This window comes from Elgaria multicarinata, chromosome 10, assembly GCF_023053635.1.
Source record: "Elgaria multicarinata webbii isolate HBS135686 ecotype San Diego chromosome 10, rElgMul1.1.pri, whole genome shotgun sequence".
NCBI classification, from domain to species: domain Eukaryota; kingdom Metazoa; phylum Chordata; class Lepidosauria; order Squamata; family Anguidae; genus Elgaria; species Elgaria multicarinata.
Window position 1 is genome coordinate 65,100,785 of NC_086180.1, and position 15,373 is coordinate 65,116,157.

The 15,373-nt window shown below is 39.8% G+C and overlaps 2 protein-coding genes across 5 annotated transcripts in view; one reads left to right on the forward strand and one right to left on the reverse strand.

The window, feature by feature from the left end:
• Window positions 1–5,870, reverse strand: part of TRAPPC11 (trafficking protein particle complex subunit 11) — a 37,490-nt gene extending 31,620 nt beyond the window's left edge. For 2 of the 3 annotated variants that reach the window (XM_063136298.1, XM_063136296.1), the window contains exons 1-5: window positions 5,718–5,870; window positions 4,130–4,354; window positions 3,469–3,638; window positions 2,961–3,031; window positions 310–424 (exon numbers count right to left, since the gene is read on the reverse strand). In XM_063136298.1, coding sequence (XP_062992368.1) covers window positions 310–424; window positions 2,961–3,031; window positions 3,469–3,638; window positions 4,130–4,333 — 560 coding nt within the window. In that variant the 5' untranslated portion in view covers window positions 4,334–4,354; window positions 5,718–5,870. The remainder of the gene's footprint in view (window positions 1–309; window positions 425–2,960; window positions 3,032–3,468; window positions 3,639–4,129; window positions 4,355–5,717) is intronic. The other variant, XM_063136297.1, reaches the window with a different exon arrangement.
• A 350-nt stretch (window positions 5,871–6,220) lies between these two features.
• Window positions 6,221–14,770, forward strand: RWDD4 (RWD domain containing 4). Of its 2 annotated transcripts, none has more exons than XM_063136036.1 (7): window positions 6,221–6,393; window positions 8,567–8,647; window positions 10,152–10,261; window positions 10,355–10,499; window positions 11,346–11,463; window positions 12,062–12,119; window positions 14,260–14,770. In XM_063136036.1, exons 1-7 carry the CDS (start codon window positions 6,370–6,372, stop codon window positions 14,285–14,287), a joined length of 564 nt encoding a protein of 187 aa, XP_062992106.1. In that variant the 5' UTR covers window positions 6,221–6,369; the 3' UTR covers window positions 14,288–14,770. The 2 variants fall into 2 exon arrangements, with proteins under 2 accessions (XP_062992106.1, XP_062992107.1); XM_063136037.1 differs by lacking the exon at window positions 6,221–6,393 and adding an exon at window positions 6,649–6,731 and having other exon boundaries at window positions 14,260–14,769.
• Window positions 14,771–15,373: the final 603 nt, after the last annotated feature.

A 15,373-nucleotide genomic window follows, 5' to 3' on the forward strand; every position in this document is an offset into this window, starting at 1 on the left:
AATTATAGAAGAATGACCCATAATAATCTTGCTTATACAGAGGTAGGACATTCCTATTTATGAAGGTGAGATTCATAACATCTGATTCCAAGCACAACCTGCCTTTCTGTTGTCCACCCCCCCCCCAAAAAAAATACTCCTTAAATGAATATTTATTTAAAACATTTTTAAATCACTCTTCATTCTTTTTGGTATCAGGTTGCTATACAACAAATAACACACAAACAATGAGAAAGCATGCATGAACAGGATTTTAACCTTCATCAAGAAAAAGCATAGAAAGGCCTATCTCTCCCATAATTTACTTACCTTATAATATAACCTACAAGATGATCAGTGTGTGGCAAAACAAACAGGGATTTTCCAGAGAGGTCACAAGCATTACATAAAGCTGCTGCTCTTTCAGAAGCAATAACATCTTCTCCTAAAAACAAACAAACCCCAACAACATTGATAGGATGGAGCGCTGGGCTGAAAACAACAGAATGAAATGTAATAGGGATAAATGCCAAGTTCTACACCTAGGAAAAAGAAACCAAATGCACAGTTACAAGATGGGGGACACTTGGCTCAGCAATGCTAGAAGCGAGAAGGATCTTGGAATTGTTGTAGATCACAAGATGAATATGAGCCAAGCTGAATATGAGCCAACAATGTGATGTGGCTGCAAAAAAAGCAAATGCTATTGTGGGATGCATTGACAGAAGTATAGCTTCCAAATCGCGCGAAGTACTGGTTCCCCTCTATTTGGTACTGGTTAGGCCTCATCTTGAGTATTGTGTCCAGTTCTGGGCACTGCACTTCAAGGAGGATTCAGACAAAATGGAGGGCAACGAGGATAATCAGGGGTCTGGAAACAAAGCCCTATGAGGAGAGACTGAAAGAACTGGGCATGTTCAGCCTGGAGAGGTGAAGGCTGAGGGGAGACATGATACCACTCTTCAAATACTTGAAGGGTTGTCACACAGAAGACGGCCAGGATCTCTTCTCGATCATCCCAGAGTGCAGAACACGGACTAATGGGCTCAAGTTACAGGAAGCCAGATTCCAGTTTTATGTATTTTATACTTATTGTTGTTCAATCCAAACAGAGGGGCATGTAAAAAATAATTTATTATCATCATTATCATTAAAAACTTCTTGACGGTAAGAGCAGTACGACAATGGAACCAATTACCTAGAGAGGTCATGGGCTTTCCCACACTAGAGGCATTCAAGAGGCAGCTGGACAGCCATCTATCAGGGAAGTTTTAAGGTGGATTCCTACACTGAGCAGGAGGTTGGACTCAAGGGCCTCATAGGCCCCTTCCAACTCTACTATTCTATAATTCTATAAACATTAAGAAACTATATAAACAACCTTAATTCATGATCTTCACAAACTTTATTATTATTATTATTGTTATTATTTATTTATATAGCACCATCAATGTACATGGTGCTGTACAGAGTAAAACAGTAAATAGCAAGACCCTGCCGCATAGGCTTAGCTACATCTACAAAGTGGTAAATTATTGTCCACTTTGTCTAAAACATAGATCAGTCCAGTGGTTCTCAGCCATAGTGTAGCTGGGATGTGGAATTTTCATAACAATTACTAAAAATTCGCTTATTAATAATACTACTGCAATTTTTATTCATTATCTTTGTTTTACAGTTACTGTAGCAGTAAAATTTGTACTCAACAGTATTATTAAAATTTTCAACGGCTAATTATTATTTTTGTTTGTGTTTTAAAGCCCTAGCAATAAAATTTACTCCCAACAATAGTGCATTTCAATGTCTTTAATGTACTGTAAATGATAAATAAAATAACAGAATGCCAATAAACATATAAATCTCTATAGAGAAAGTGGGCTTTTTGTTTCTATCATAGTGGGTTTCCAGGTTCTCTGATAAGGTAATTGGAGGAACAGAAGATAAGAAAGGTTGAGAACCATTTGTTAGTCAATCACTTCACTAAGTGGTTTTTAGAGCTGTCTAGGTAAAGAGAAAATCTCTCAAAAATAGACTCCAATTCTTCCAAAGCTTATTACAGCAGAGCCTTCATAAACCATCCTGGCCACAAATTACTGTCATAAATTACAATGGATAGCACCAGCTAGAATGATCTTCTGATCCATTAACAGTGAAGGGGCAATAATCTGACTACTTCCAACCTATGAAATTAATCTGCAGTTCAGCATAATCTACATCTCTGAAGTGAGCAGCTTTGCTCTGAAGCATGATTGAGAAACTGGCTAGAAATGTAGCTCCTATTAAGATTATAGATATAAATGATTAATCTTCAGAAGATTTTACATCTTGGAAAATCATTACAAAATACTAGGATGGACCTCAAAGTGCAAAGTTTTAATTTAACAGATTTTTTGTTTTTGTTTCAGTTATATTATACTAAATGGCTTGCCACTACCAACCCCATAACTGTCAAAAAAGTCTCACTGGAGGATGGGGGTGGGTGCTCCTTAATAATAAGAGATGGGTGCAGGTGGTCACTGGGGGAATAGGAATACTCCCACATGGCTTTGTGCGATTCCGCCCTCCTGCACACCCAATCTTACTTTGTTCAGGAGGGGTCACCAATCTTCCAAAGAGGCTTCTCTGTGGTTGCAAGTGATTACAGTGGGGAGGAGGGAAAAGGAAACTTTCATGCCGTGAAGTCTTTAAGGTAATTTATCTTGAGATCCAAGCCAGTGTCTCTTTATTAAAACATGTCTTCCTAGATAAATCCCTTATTTTTGTCTGTGTTCTAATTTTAAAGTCTCTCCTAGTGGAATATGATCTTATCCAAATATTGTATACTACAAATTGTAGCTCTGCTACACAGAGTGTTTCAATTTACAGTTCATGCCACGTTTTTTGCATGGTCTTCACTGCCTTCCAATCAATCACAATATTATACTATGTTTATTTCAAATCTCATGATTTCAGTTTTCAACTCAAGTCAAAATGTTCTTTACCTGGAGGTAATGGTGTTTTCTTCTGAATCAAAACTACAGCAACTTTTGTGTTTCTTCCTTGCAAACTCTGCCTGTAAGAAAAATACATAGGACTGTATAAAGTGGAACTTTTAAGTCAACAAAGATACCATATAGATTGAAAAGTTATGTAAAATAAAACCTAATCAATTTAAAGGAGGCATGCTTTGTTTTTCTTTTAGGTAGACTTCAGAATTATATATGAATGTATACATCTCATGGGGCTCAGAAGCAGAAGGAATTTTACTTGCTACTTATGTCAGGTTTCTTAAAAGGAGGGCACACGATCTAAAAAGGTTGGGAGGTTTCAGCATTGCAATTTAAACACTATAAAGCTTTTGCTTTAAATTGCCCCCTCACATGTGGAAGTCAGCAGAATCTCTTCTAGAAGTGGAAGAAAGAAGTATGTGAATCATTACTTTTTTCTAGGTACATCTGCATTAAGCAGACAAAGAACAGTAAAGACTTCAGAAATTGCTTGAAATTATACCTAACAATTTCAACTCTTGTAGCACACTCTGACTGTTTTTCTTTCCACTGTGGCTCATCCCAGTCAAGTTCATAGAACACCACAACAAGCGCAGGCACCAAATTCAGATGCTTGTTCATCCAACCCGTCTTCAAGATGCCTTTTGGAATGTACCATTCATATGACGTTCTCTGCAAGCATTGACAAATTTAACGTGAGCTACATACATATGGGCAATTTCTTATACATTAGTGCCAGGCCTTAAACATTATACTTTGTCCCATTCCATTCTTGATCATGGCTACTGGAAGTAACATAAGGAACAAAAACTGTCTTCCCTACCCTAATATTACAATCATAATCACATAGAAACTACATTTCTTACTTCTGGGTAAACATGTTTAAGACTATCTCAATAGCACTGCAAGTCAATATCATGTTTTATGCAAGATACAGAGGAGGGTTTTCAGCCTATTAACTAGACTTAAGCTACAATCCTACACTTGCATTTAAAAACAGCCCTTTAACCATGTTAATTGCAGCATCTAAATAACCTTCCAGTGGGAAACTGATTACTTAAATACTCAAAGAATCACTCAAGACAGCAGGTGATTCACAGTAAATTTATTTCACAGTTAGCACATAATCCCCAACTTCCATATTATAACATTTAGAGCAATACCTTTGTTCTACATTTAGGATACTCATGATCTCCAGGGAGTACTTTAAAAGAAATTGGTACTCTGTCTGCTCTCCTATTTGCACAAAACGCATCCCAAACTGCCCGATGAACAGCATTATACACTACATCCAAGCCTGTGAGTGTAACAAAGGCCATAGGCCGGCAACATAGTTCCACCGGAAAGTCCCACTGTGACGGGCTCATCTTGACAGTATGCAGTAAAATCTGAAATAGTAAACATACATATATTCAAAACAGTTTTTCCAACAAATATTCCAATATATATTATTTGGCACATTGATAGTCTAAACTGCCAAAAAAAAAAAAAAAAAACACGTAGAGAAAGAACACTTCCAGTGTTGCTGTTCTTAAATTTCCCTGTAAGTTAGCACTAAAAGTTTCTCCAATCCAAAACACAAGCTGATAATACAGGCAACTTTACTTTATACTACTATTGCATGTTAAAAAAATATTAAGATTGAACAGCTTCCACTGCCTTGATTGCATGATGGGGAAAGCCACAACTATTGGGGGTTTTCTTTTCTTTTTTTACAGAATTCTTAACGGTGCAGCTATCCACCCAAAGTCTTAACAACTCTCACCCTGCAAATTTAACATATGTTGCAATGTGGAGGGATGGAGAGATGGCTTATGGAAGAAGTATACAATCATTAACAGATATTGTTGCCAGACTTATAGGTTGCAATGATCTACAACTAGGGTTTATAAACTCTTGTTCAAAGATGATCCTACCTTCAGATGAGGACCTGGCAACCTATGTAAACAGATTGACCCCAAACCAACAAACAACCTAAGTTCATGATTTACACATGTAGTGCTCTAGGACTAATAAATATTGATGTTCGACTTATTTTCTTTGTATGCGGAAATCCAAGTGATGAGTGTACATGAACTCTCATACAAAGGCGTTTAAGGCAGGATGTGTAATTCAACCTGACTGACAAGCGTATCAAAAGGAAGAGATGCAACCACTCTAGGTTCTAATAGACATTGCAGTACAGCCCCCCATGTTCCTTGGAGCGATTATGCCTGTAGTTTGAACCACGGGTAGGCAGAAAGTAGATCTCCAAATGTTTTGGACTTCAATTCCCAGCATTCCTGACCACTTGCTAGCAGGGACTTCTAGGACTTGAAATCCAAAACATCTGGAAATCTACTTTCCATCCACTCCTGGTCTAAACCGAACTAGGCACAAGAGCCTGGCTGGCTGGGGCATGCTGGGAGTAGTAGCCCAACACGAAGGGCACCAGGTTGGGGAAGGCTAGTCTGCTGTGAGTATGACGAAGCCTGGTTCCAAACCACATCTTCACCTCCCCAGTCCATGTTGTAACTAATGGGCAACGCCACCCTTTCCCATAAACGCATTGCCTAGATCAACGCTTCCTTTTAGAAAGTTTTGCCCAATTTTCTCAGCCACCCTGTTTGCCAGAGGGGATCAGGGCGTGCGTTGGCTGGGCACCCTCTGGAGCCAAGCCAGGCTTTTACAGCTGAGCTTGTCTGACCGTCCGCACGCTTCCTTCCCCTCCTGGCCCTCCCTCCGTCCCTTCTCAACCCCGCTCCGCCGCACCTGCGCTGCAAGAACCCTTCTGAGCGGGGAAGAAGGCCCCTCACCGTCAGCGGCGACGGCCCCGCTCAACCTCCAGTGACACACCGCCCATGCAAAGGCCTAGCCCTGCCCTGGGAGAAAGAGGGAAGGACCCCAGTAGCAGCAGCAGTCGCCGCCGCCAAAGGCCTGAGTGAGGAAGTCAGTCAGCCAGCCAGCAGCGAGACGACCAGCTGAGAGCGACAGCTCCAGCTCACCAATGAGCGCCGCCAATGCTCAGTAAACGAACCACAGCATTGGCGCGTGCGCTCGGGGGCGGGCACAGTTAGAGTTCATCGAAAGGACCAATGAAAAGAGGATAAAGAGAGACGGGGCCGACCATTGAGGACTGCTCCGGCTTTGGGGAAGCCGAGGGGAGTCAGAGGGCGGGGCTGAAAGGAACCGGACCAATAGTTAGCCGCAACAAGTTGAACGGGATAGTCACGCCGTCCCTCCTCCCTCTTGTCATTTTTTGGCGCCTGCGCACAGCGGGTCAGTCAGGGGTGCGCGGATCTCACTCTGTGTGAGTGGGTTGGCGAGGCAGGCGTCCCGACCCCCTGAAGGGCGGTGGGAGGGCAGGGTGTGTGTGCAGTGAAAGGGATCCCGAGAGGAGGGTCTTCGTCTCCGGCGTCGCGCCATGACGGCGAACGAGGACCAGGAGGTAAGAGGCGGACGAGGCGGAAAGGCCGGGCTGAGGGGAGCGGAATGCCGGCAACGAATGAGTTAAGGCGCCTTCGGAAGGGGCGGAGCTAGCCAGTGCGGAGCGATCTGTCCCTTCGCGCCAGCCGTGTGAGTCCGCCTGGAGTGGCTTATCACAGCCTTCCCCAATCTGGTGCCCTCCTAATGTTTTGGACGTCAACTCCCATCGGTCCCAGCCAGCGAGGCCGATGGTCAGGAATTCTGGGAGTCGTAGTCCAAAAAAACAAAACAAACCCACTCCGTGGCATCAGGTTGGGGAAGTCTGATCTATCAGCTGCATGATAGATAGAAAATCAACAGGTGAATTTCTCTCCTGTACTGCACTGCAGCCTTCCCCAAGCTTGGTGCTTTCCAGGTGTGTTGGGCTGAAACTCATATTATCCCCAGCTAGTATGGTAGATAATAGGAGCCTGTAGCCCTACACATCTGGAAGGCACTAGGCTGCCCTACTGTGCTTTTGAGATTTTGCCTGTCATACAGCTGTGATAGGCACTACAAACCTGCTTTGGGGTGGGGGGCAGGGAAAGAAGGAGCAAGATTAAAGATGGCAGGATTCTTTTGGTAATTTACCCACTGTGGTTGTGAATACCACTAAGTATATAATGTCCTGACTGAAAGATGCTTTGCATCCAGTAGGTCCGTAGTTCAGTTCCCAGCTTCTTCATTTAAAAAAAAAAAAGTAGCAGGTGCTTCTGCCTGAGATAGTGAAGAGTCATAGGGCCTGTTCAGACGACACTTCAGGCTCTGTGGTTAGTGAAACTGTGGTTCTCTGGGTTAGCACTAATCACAAGCTGTGCTGTCACACACAACACTTTAAGCCATGGTTAGAGCTGCTAACCCTGCTGCAGACAGTCCAACTGTGGTTAGTGAGTGAGCAGGGTTTAGCAAAACACATTGGACAAGACACCTTAAACCTTGCTGCATAACCAAAAGCCTTAACCAGCCAAGTTCAAGGTGTCTTTTGAATAGACCCATTGATAGTCAGGGTATACAGAAGTGGGCTAGATGGACAAAATGTCTGACTGCTATATGGCAAGCCTAATGAAGCCTTTTTTACTAAGGTTTTTTCCCCCTATGAATAAAGATTCAGGATTAATAAAGGATGACTCAAATATAAAGATGAATATTTCTGTGGTACCTCTGTCCATTGTGCTGAGTAAACACAACTGAGACCAATTTTATTGCTTATCTTTTTATTTCTATACATCATGGACAAAAACATTCACGAAGAGAAGCCAGCTATCATTACTTTTTGTTGCACAGTACGTAACCCAACAATTACATATTCATTTCATGCTCAGTGCCAACATGATGAAAACAATGATTTGGGATTATAATTTCTATTGTATTATTCCCAAAGAGATTATGCTTCCTCATATTAACTTTGGCTAGAACAACTTACAAGGGAAAATGCTTTGGGGCGGGCGGGCTCTGGCTTGTGTCAACAGGAATTTCCCATGCCACAGAGCAAATTGATTCTGAAATGGGAGGCACTTTCAAAGTAGTTTGCAATATGCCATGAGTCTCTGTTGTTCAAAAGAGAAGAAAAGGTGTAGCAGCATGTACAGACATTATGTAGGAAACATGAGGTACAAGTTTTCAGGAAGTGTATGCATATAATAAGATCTTGTATGAAACAGTGAAAAATGGATAAACTGCATTTTAAATTCATATTTAAGATAAAAAGTGAAATGTATGGTTCAGTCCAGAACTATTAAAAGATGTGCCATTGACTGTAGTGGGGTATAGACCACTCTCCTGTACTGCACATTTCTTGGACATTTCTTGGTCATTTATTGTATCATGTTCATTTTATACTTAACATAATACACCTGTGTTGGTTTTCTTTGATTATATTCTTCTCCTAAGATTCTCTTATTTAACATAATCTTTTTTTAAAAAAAAAGGGGGGAGAATACTACTTTTAGAAATAAAATTGAAGATAAAGTTAATTCAGATGTTAATACTGAAATGTGTTGCACACAAGTTAAGATGTTACGATGCAAACTGTTAGCTATGTGGCTGTGGTCCTCTGCTGTAGTATTACCCTTACGACTGTCTTTCAGCTTTTACAGATTTGTGATTTTGTTATGTGTGTTCAGATTTGAAACTGTTAATCATTTTTGTCCTTTCAGATGGAGTTAGAAGCATTACGTTCAATTTATGAAGGCGATGAGTGTTTCAGGGAGCTTAGCCCTGTCTCCTTTCAATATAGGGTGTGTATGAAGACATTAATTAAAAGTTATTAATAGTGATTTGAAATACTTAGGTCCTGATTTCCACAAAAAGATGTGTATATCTGATGGGTTGAATCCAATATTCGTCCTACTTGTAGACCCACTGAAATGAATGGGACTTCAGTTAGTCATGACTAAGTTAAGTCCCATCTATTTCAGTGGGTCTATTCTAAGTAGGACTAGCATTAGTTTCAATCCATAGTTCAATTGCAAGGGTAGAAATACACTGAAAGGTTATATGGACACAGAAGGGAGGGGCCATAAGTCAGTGGTAGAGCACATGCTTTTTATGCATAAGGTCCCAGGTTAAATCTCTGGCATTTCCAGGTAGGGCTAGGAAGGAATCCTGCCTAAACCCCTGGAGAACCCCTGCCAACCAGTGTTGCCAATACTGGGCTAGATGGACCAGTGTATAAGGCAGCTTCCTATGAAGGCTCAAGCCTATAAATAAAGCTGTATAAATAGTATATGCCATAACTATTACATTATTTTAAGAAAGTAGTCTTGCAGCACAGTAATATGCATGTTTACTCAGAAATAAGTCCAACTGTGTTCAGCTTACTCAGTAGTGTTTAAGATTGCAGCCACAAGCTTACTACGAAAAAGGAGGTGTAAATTCAGTACAGACCACAAATTGATAGTTTTATCTGAAGGGCAAGACTGAGTTGAAGGAGCTGTAGACTTGCTTTAGCAGACCAGTTACTTTGTAGTAAAGGGGTTGTCTGTGTTAATACTAAAAATGGAAAAAAATATTTCCAAGGACTTGGTCAGATGCTCATTTCTTACACCTAGTATAAGAGCTCAGGTTTGCATTCTCTCCACAAGAAGAAAATATCATCTAACCTAGTGCAATATGGGGTTATCTATACCGAATCTCAGTGAGCTCACTATTTACTTCCTTACTTTCTGAGGATAGCTAGCAGGTTCAGGGAGATACTTGGTATAGATAAATGTGGTATTGTGGTAGGTTGTGTTTTTTTTAATGACCAAGAAGGGGGAAGAGCATGTGTAAATTTGTGCCATGATTTCCCCCCTCATACTTGGGTTCAGAAATCAGTGTCTTGCTAGGATTTAAGTAAATACCATTATGTAAAAAAAAAAAAGTACGTGAAAAGAGGAGTATTTTCTGTTATTACCTACATTATTTTCCTAGGATTCACAGCATTACATTTGGGATGATAGTCCTAGTTTCATAATTAACAATCTATTTAGAATTATGCAATTACCTATGATACAAATATCCTTTTGATTATTGATTTCTGGTAACAATTGTATGGATTCTATGATGTAATTTTTTACATGTTTATTAAATGGATTTGAAGTCTCCCCTTCTGTGAAGAGACAATTCTACTTGAAAATGACCAAAATAATAAAATCGACAGTGAAATGAACCTGTTACAAAACAAGTGTATTTGTTCTATTGATTTAAAATTCTGTTTGTTTTACTAATTCCTGCACAGCCATGATTATAAATATTTTTCAGATAGGTGAAAATGGAGACGCTAAAGCATTTTTAATAGAAATATCATGGCCAGAAACATACCCCCAAACAGCACCAGTCATATCTATGGATGCATTCTTCAACAATGCCATGTGAGTAGTTCAGCTTTAAGACATACAAGTCTTTCTCGAAAAACCTTATTTTTCATTTATTCTGATAAGAAAATTCTGTGCTTTCTCTCCTAGATCGTCTGTCATAAAGCAAAGTATATTGAATAAATTAATGGAGGAAGTTGAAGTTAACCTCGGAACCTCTATGACATACACAATTTTTGAATATGCCAAAGATAATAAAGAGCTTTTCATGGAAAACCAGCCTGTTAATACTGTGGTAAGCTTATAATTTCAGTTGTTGATCTATTTCAAAAACATGATTGTATTTTTTCTAAATGTGTTTTTTCCTAAAAAATTAAGGAGTTGATGCCAGTGTAAACTGTTGGTGCAAGAATAGTAACTGTCCACTGGGGACACAAACCAGTATCCTGGATACTGATTCTCAAAATGTCCGAATAATCATACCTAGAATGTGATAGTATATTGCTCTCTGATTACAATATTATATTCATTTCATTAGGTGAATAAGGAGCAATGATTAAAAATAGTACTTATTATGTCAAATAAAACTTGGTGTTGTCAGCAAGGATAATATTTACTTGCAGAAAAAATGTATTTTAATGATAATGAGCCTTCATTTCCAGTAAATGCAAAGTTTCCAGTGTAGTTGTCACTGGAAAAACTGATGTGGTTCGCACATAACAGTGGCATTCGGTGGCAGATCTGGGTTTAATTAATTAACCCATGATTTGCCACTGAATGCTGCTGCTGTGTGTGAACAGCCCCACTTGTGTGTTTGAAAATCCGACACTGTTATCTTTGACTAGATGTAGGAAACAAGAAACCAAGAATGGGAAGAAACTAATATTTAGTGCAAATAGTGCTGTTGCACCATGTCCTGCTTTGTTGGTCCCTGGCTGATGGCTGGTTGTTGTTGTTGTTGTTATTATTTTTATTATATTTATTTGTATCCCATCTTTTGCCCAATACTGGGCCTCAATACGGGTTGGCCACTGTGCGAACAGAGTGCTGGACTAGATGGACCCTGGGTCTGATCCAGCATCAGGGCACTTCTTAAGTTCTTAAGTTGCAGAAAATTCTTACTAACAAGTTACATTTTTAGACAGCATTGAACAATTGCTTCTCAACTGGGCATCCAGATACAGCACAACCAAGTAAGAAAAAAGAGAAAAAGGAACAGTTGACTAAAACGCAGAAACGAAAGTTAGCAGACAAAACAGGTTTGTATAGGCACTCCATTTTTTCTTTCTTTCAGATTTTTTCTTAAATATGCATTTTCTTATTCCTAGTTTTGCGTGACTGAGAAATAGGTCTTACCTAAACAAATATTTGTCAGAGAATGTGATTTTACCAAGATTGTATATTATACTTTTGTACAGAGCTGACAATTTTAGGTGCTTTGCAAGTAATTATAAGCTCTTTGACAGCACGTTGTTATTTATGAATACAGTTAATGTTTTCATTAAAAGCTGAGTCAGTTCACATACAACACCAAGCCAGGGTTTGGCAGTGTGGGGATGAACGCTGTGCTCGTGTGCTTTCTCTTGGCCTTTTGTACTTCCTTTAGTTAATTGCTGGTGTACTATAAATAAATCATCGTTTGCTAGTTGAAACTTAACAGTAAACCATGGTCTGAAATAGGAAAGAGCGAAATAGTAAAGCGTATGTATAGGTGAAAGAAGAAGGCCATGAGTCAAAGGAATGGTCATGTTTTGGAGTTCCATGTGAATTGACCCACTAAGTGCAGAATAATTCTTTGAATTTTAATCTGGAATATAAAAATTAATAACTTTTTAATGGTGTTTTTGTTTTGGATAGATCACAAAGGAGAGCTTCCTCGAGGATGGAATTGGGTCGATGTAATCAAGGTAACATGGTTGACAATTCAAAAAAATGTAATGTAATTGAAAAAAATGTAATTCAGGAGATTTTTAGCAGTATTTAATCCCCCTCTCTCTCTTTTCCTTTTTTTTAAAAAAATTAACTGTTTTGGACTTGAATTACATTTGGATTCTCTCCTTGAACTTAAGTAGCATGTAAGTATTTCAGTCTCTGAATTGTTTGTTTTTGAAATTCATCTTTAATTCCAAGGAAGGATATCTGGATATATTTTCTTCTCTCATTAGTTTTTAAGGCATGTTAATACCCAGATCGTAAACATAAAAATTATTTACATTGATTTAGGCATCTAATGCAGGGCGGAATGAATGGCAGAGGCCATCTTGTTTCCCTGTCCTCCCACCCTGCCGATTTCAATAGACAGGCTTACCCTGGCCTCTCGAGTCGGCTTCCTTTCCTGCTCACTAAAATACCCCCTTTTCCTCCTACAAGATCGCTTTTCTGACCTCAGAGGGCAACTGGTGCGGTTCTTTCTGTGCCAGTTGTGAGGGGGTAGTGGTGAAGGTCGGGTCTCCCAACTCCCCTTTCCGAGGTCAGAAGGGGGAATCTGAGCAATCCTATAGTCCCCAGGATGCTCAGCTAGGGACCATGGGATTGTTCTCTTAGCATCCTACAAACCTAATGTGTAGCACACAATCGAGCAGAGCAGTTGTGAAGTGGGGAAGAAATCAGTTGGGGCAGTGAAGGTGGTGGACCAGTGCCTGGAGGCTGTAATGGGCTGGATGAGGGCTAATAAACTGAAGCTGAATCCTGATAAGACGGAAGCTCTGTGGATTGGTGGTTCCCGAGTCTGGGAATTGGGTAAACAACCTGTTCTGGATGAGGTTGCGCCCCCTCTGAAGGAGCAGGTGCATAGCTTGGGAGTATTCCTAGATCCATCATTGTCACTGGAGGCCCAGGTAGATTCCGTGCTCTGGAGTACTTGGGGTCAGCTTCGGCTGATCCGCCAGCTCCAGCTTTTCCTGGACAGGGATAACCTAGCCACAGTAGTGCATGCACTGGTAACTTCCAGATTAGACTACTGCAATGCACTCTACGTGGGGCTGCCCTTGAAGACGACTCGGAAGTTGCAGCTAGTGCAAAATGCAGCAGTTAGACTGCTGACCAGTACATCTCACAGAGACCATATAACACTGGTCTTGAAGGAATTGCACTGGCTGTCTATTCAAGGTGGAATTGAATTCTAATTCAAGGTGTTGGTAATGACGTTTAAAGTCCTAAACCTCACTTGAGGGAGCACCTCTCCCTATATATGCCTGCCCGAGATTTGAGATCTGTTGGAGGAGCCCTTCTCTGCATTCCACCAACAAAAGACATATGCTGTGGTGGGACGTGGGAGTGGGCTTTCTCTGTTGTGGCACCCCAGCTATGGGATGCCGTCCCCTTGGAGTCCCAACTGGTGCCAGCGCTCGTTTCATTTTACCGCCAAGTTAAGACATGGCTTTTTAACAACGCCTTTGATGGCTAAATTCACCAAGCCTATACATAGTTTTAATTGGTTTTACTGTTTTTAAATTCTATACTGGTTTTAGCTTATTAATGGTTTAATTTGTTTTTAGCTGTGTATATTTATTGTTTTATATTGTTTGATTTTATCTGTACACCGCCCTGAGATCCTTATGATATAGGACGGGATACAAATGTTTTAATAAATAAGTCACCTGGGTGTCATTTTAAAGGTCTTTTTAGTTGTTGCAGAGCTTCATACATTGATGTGACTTACAAGCCTAATATATGGTAACAGTTGATAATAGGATTGTGTGAAAGAAAAACAGAAATGGGCCTACAAAACATAGCATAGTTGCTGTCACTTTGTCTGATACAGCCTGGTCTTACAGATTTTTGACAAGAGTGACTATTTTCTGGACTTACTAAAATGTAATTAGAATATATTAGATATTCAATATACTGTATATCTAAATATATTAGAATTCAAAGTAGTGGTTTTTTTCACATTAAGCTGTCATGCAGAAAAAGTTAGTTGTGTAATGGAATCTTAGTTTTTTGCAATAAAATTGTCCCATTGATTTCAGTGGGTCTTAAGAGCCACTAATTGTCTCTAGATTGGGCCAAGAACAATGGTAAACACTGAACATTTTTGTCTTTTCGCAGCTAAGCAAAACGGGCTCCAAGGATGATGAATAAGTGGACTTTTATATGGGAGAATGTCAAGTTTTATTACAACGCATTCTAATGTCAGCTACATCTCTTTTTTCACTTACATTTTATAAAGTGACAGTTCCTCACACATTTAAATTTTACAAAGGTGTGGTCAACAGGAAGGACATTTTTCTGGTATTTATCACTTTCTTCATATCACTTCGTTGCCTTTAAGGAAGATGCTGAAGATGGTATCATTCTATTCAGATTCCAACTGTTATGACTGTACAACAAAACAATATGTAATTTTAATGTATATTGTTTCACACTGTATTAAATCATGAACATATTTGATGATAAATAATCTAAAACATAGTTAATTTAGGGCTTCCATCCTCTAGCGAAAGTCCAAACCTCTTAATGTGTTGTTTTCATTATGTTCCCAGGCTTGTCTAAAGGATTAGAAGGTTTGTCTTATTCTATATTTAATTTTTATGTAATTACTTTCCTGTAATTTCAAATATCATTCATTAATTATCCAGCCTTCTGTAGTTGTGTTTTATTAGGCTAAAGTTATGGAAAATATGAATTGGCTTGAATTATGATTTTTTAAAAATATTTTACACCCCAATGCTAGGGTCTCTCTTTAACAGGGGTGGAGAACTTGTGAATCCTTCAGATGTTGTTGAACTCCAGCTCCCGTCACCACCAGCCAGCATGGCCAGGGATGATGGGAGTTTTAGTTAAACAATATCTGGAAGGCGAGTAGTTCCTCACTCCTGCCCTGGAGCATGGCTTTCTTGCAGTAATAGAGTCACAATCCTTTGCACATCACCAGTATAATAGAAAGCTAAAGAATACCACTCTACATAAAAGAACCTTGAAATATCTACATCAATTTCTATGGCAACTCTTCCATCATCTGTTACAACAATGGTTCATACGAATGTTGCACCCACATTGGTGTATTGACTGTATGGGTAATCAATTAATCCGTTTATGACAAAGAAGAAATGGCCCCATTATGTAATTGAAGATTGTCATATAGGGGTACACATTCAATGCATAGCCAGGGAGACTACAGTAACTGGCACAAGCCCATGGTGTAAGGGGCAGGAGTGTAGCAATAGG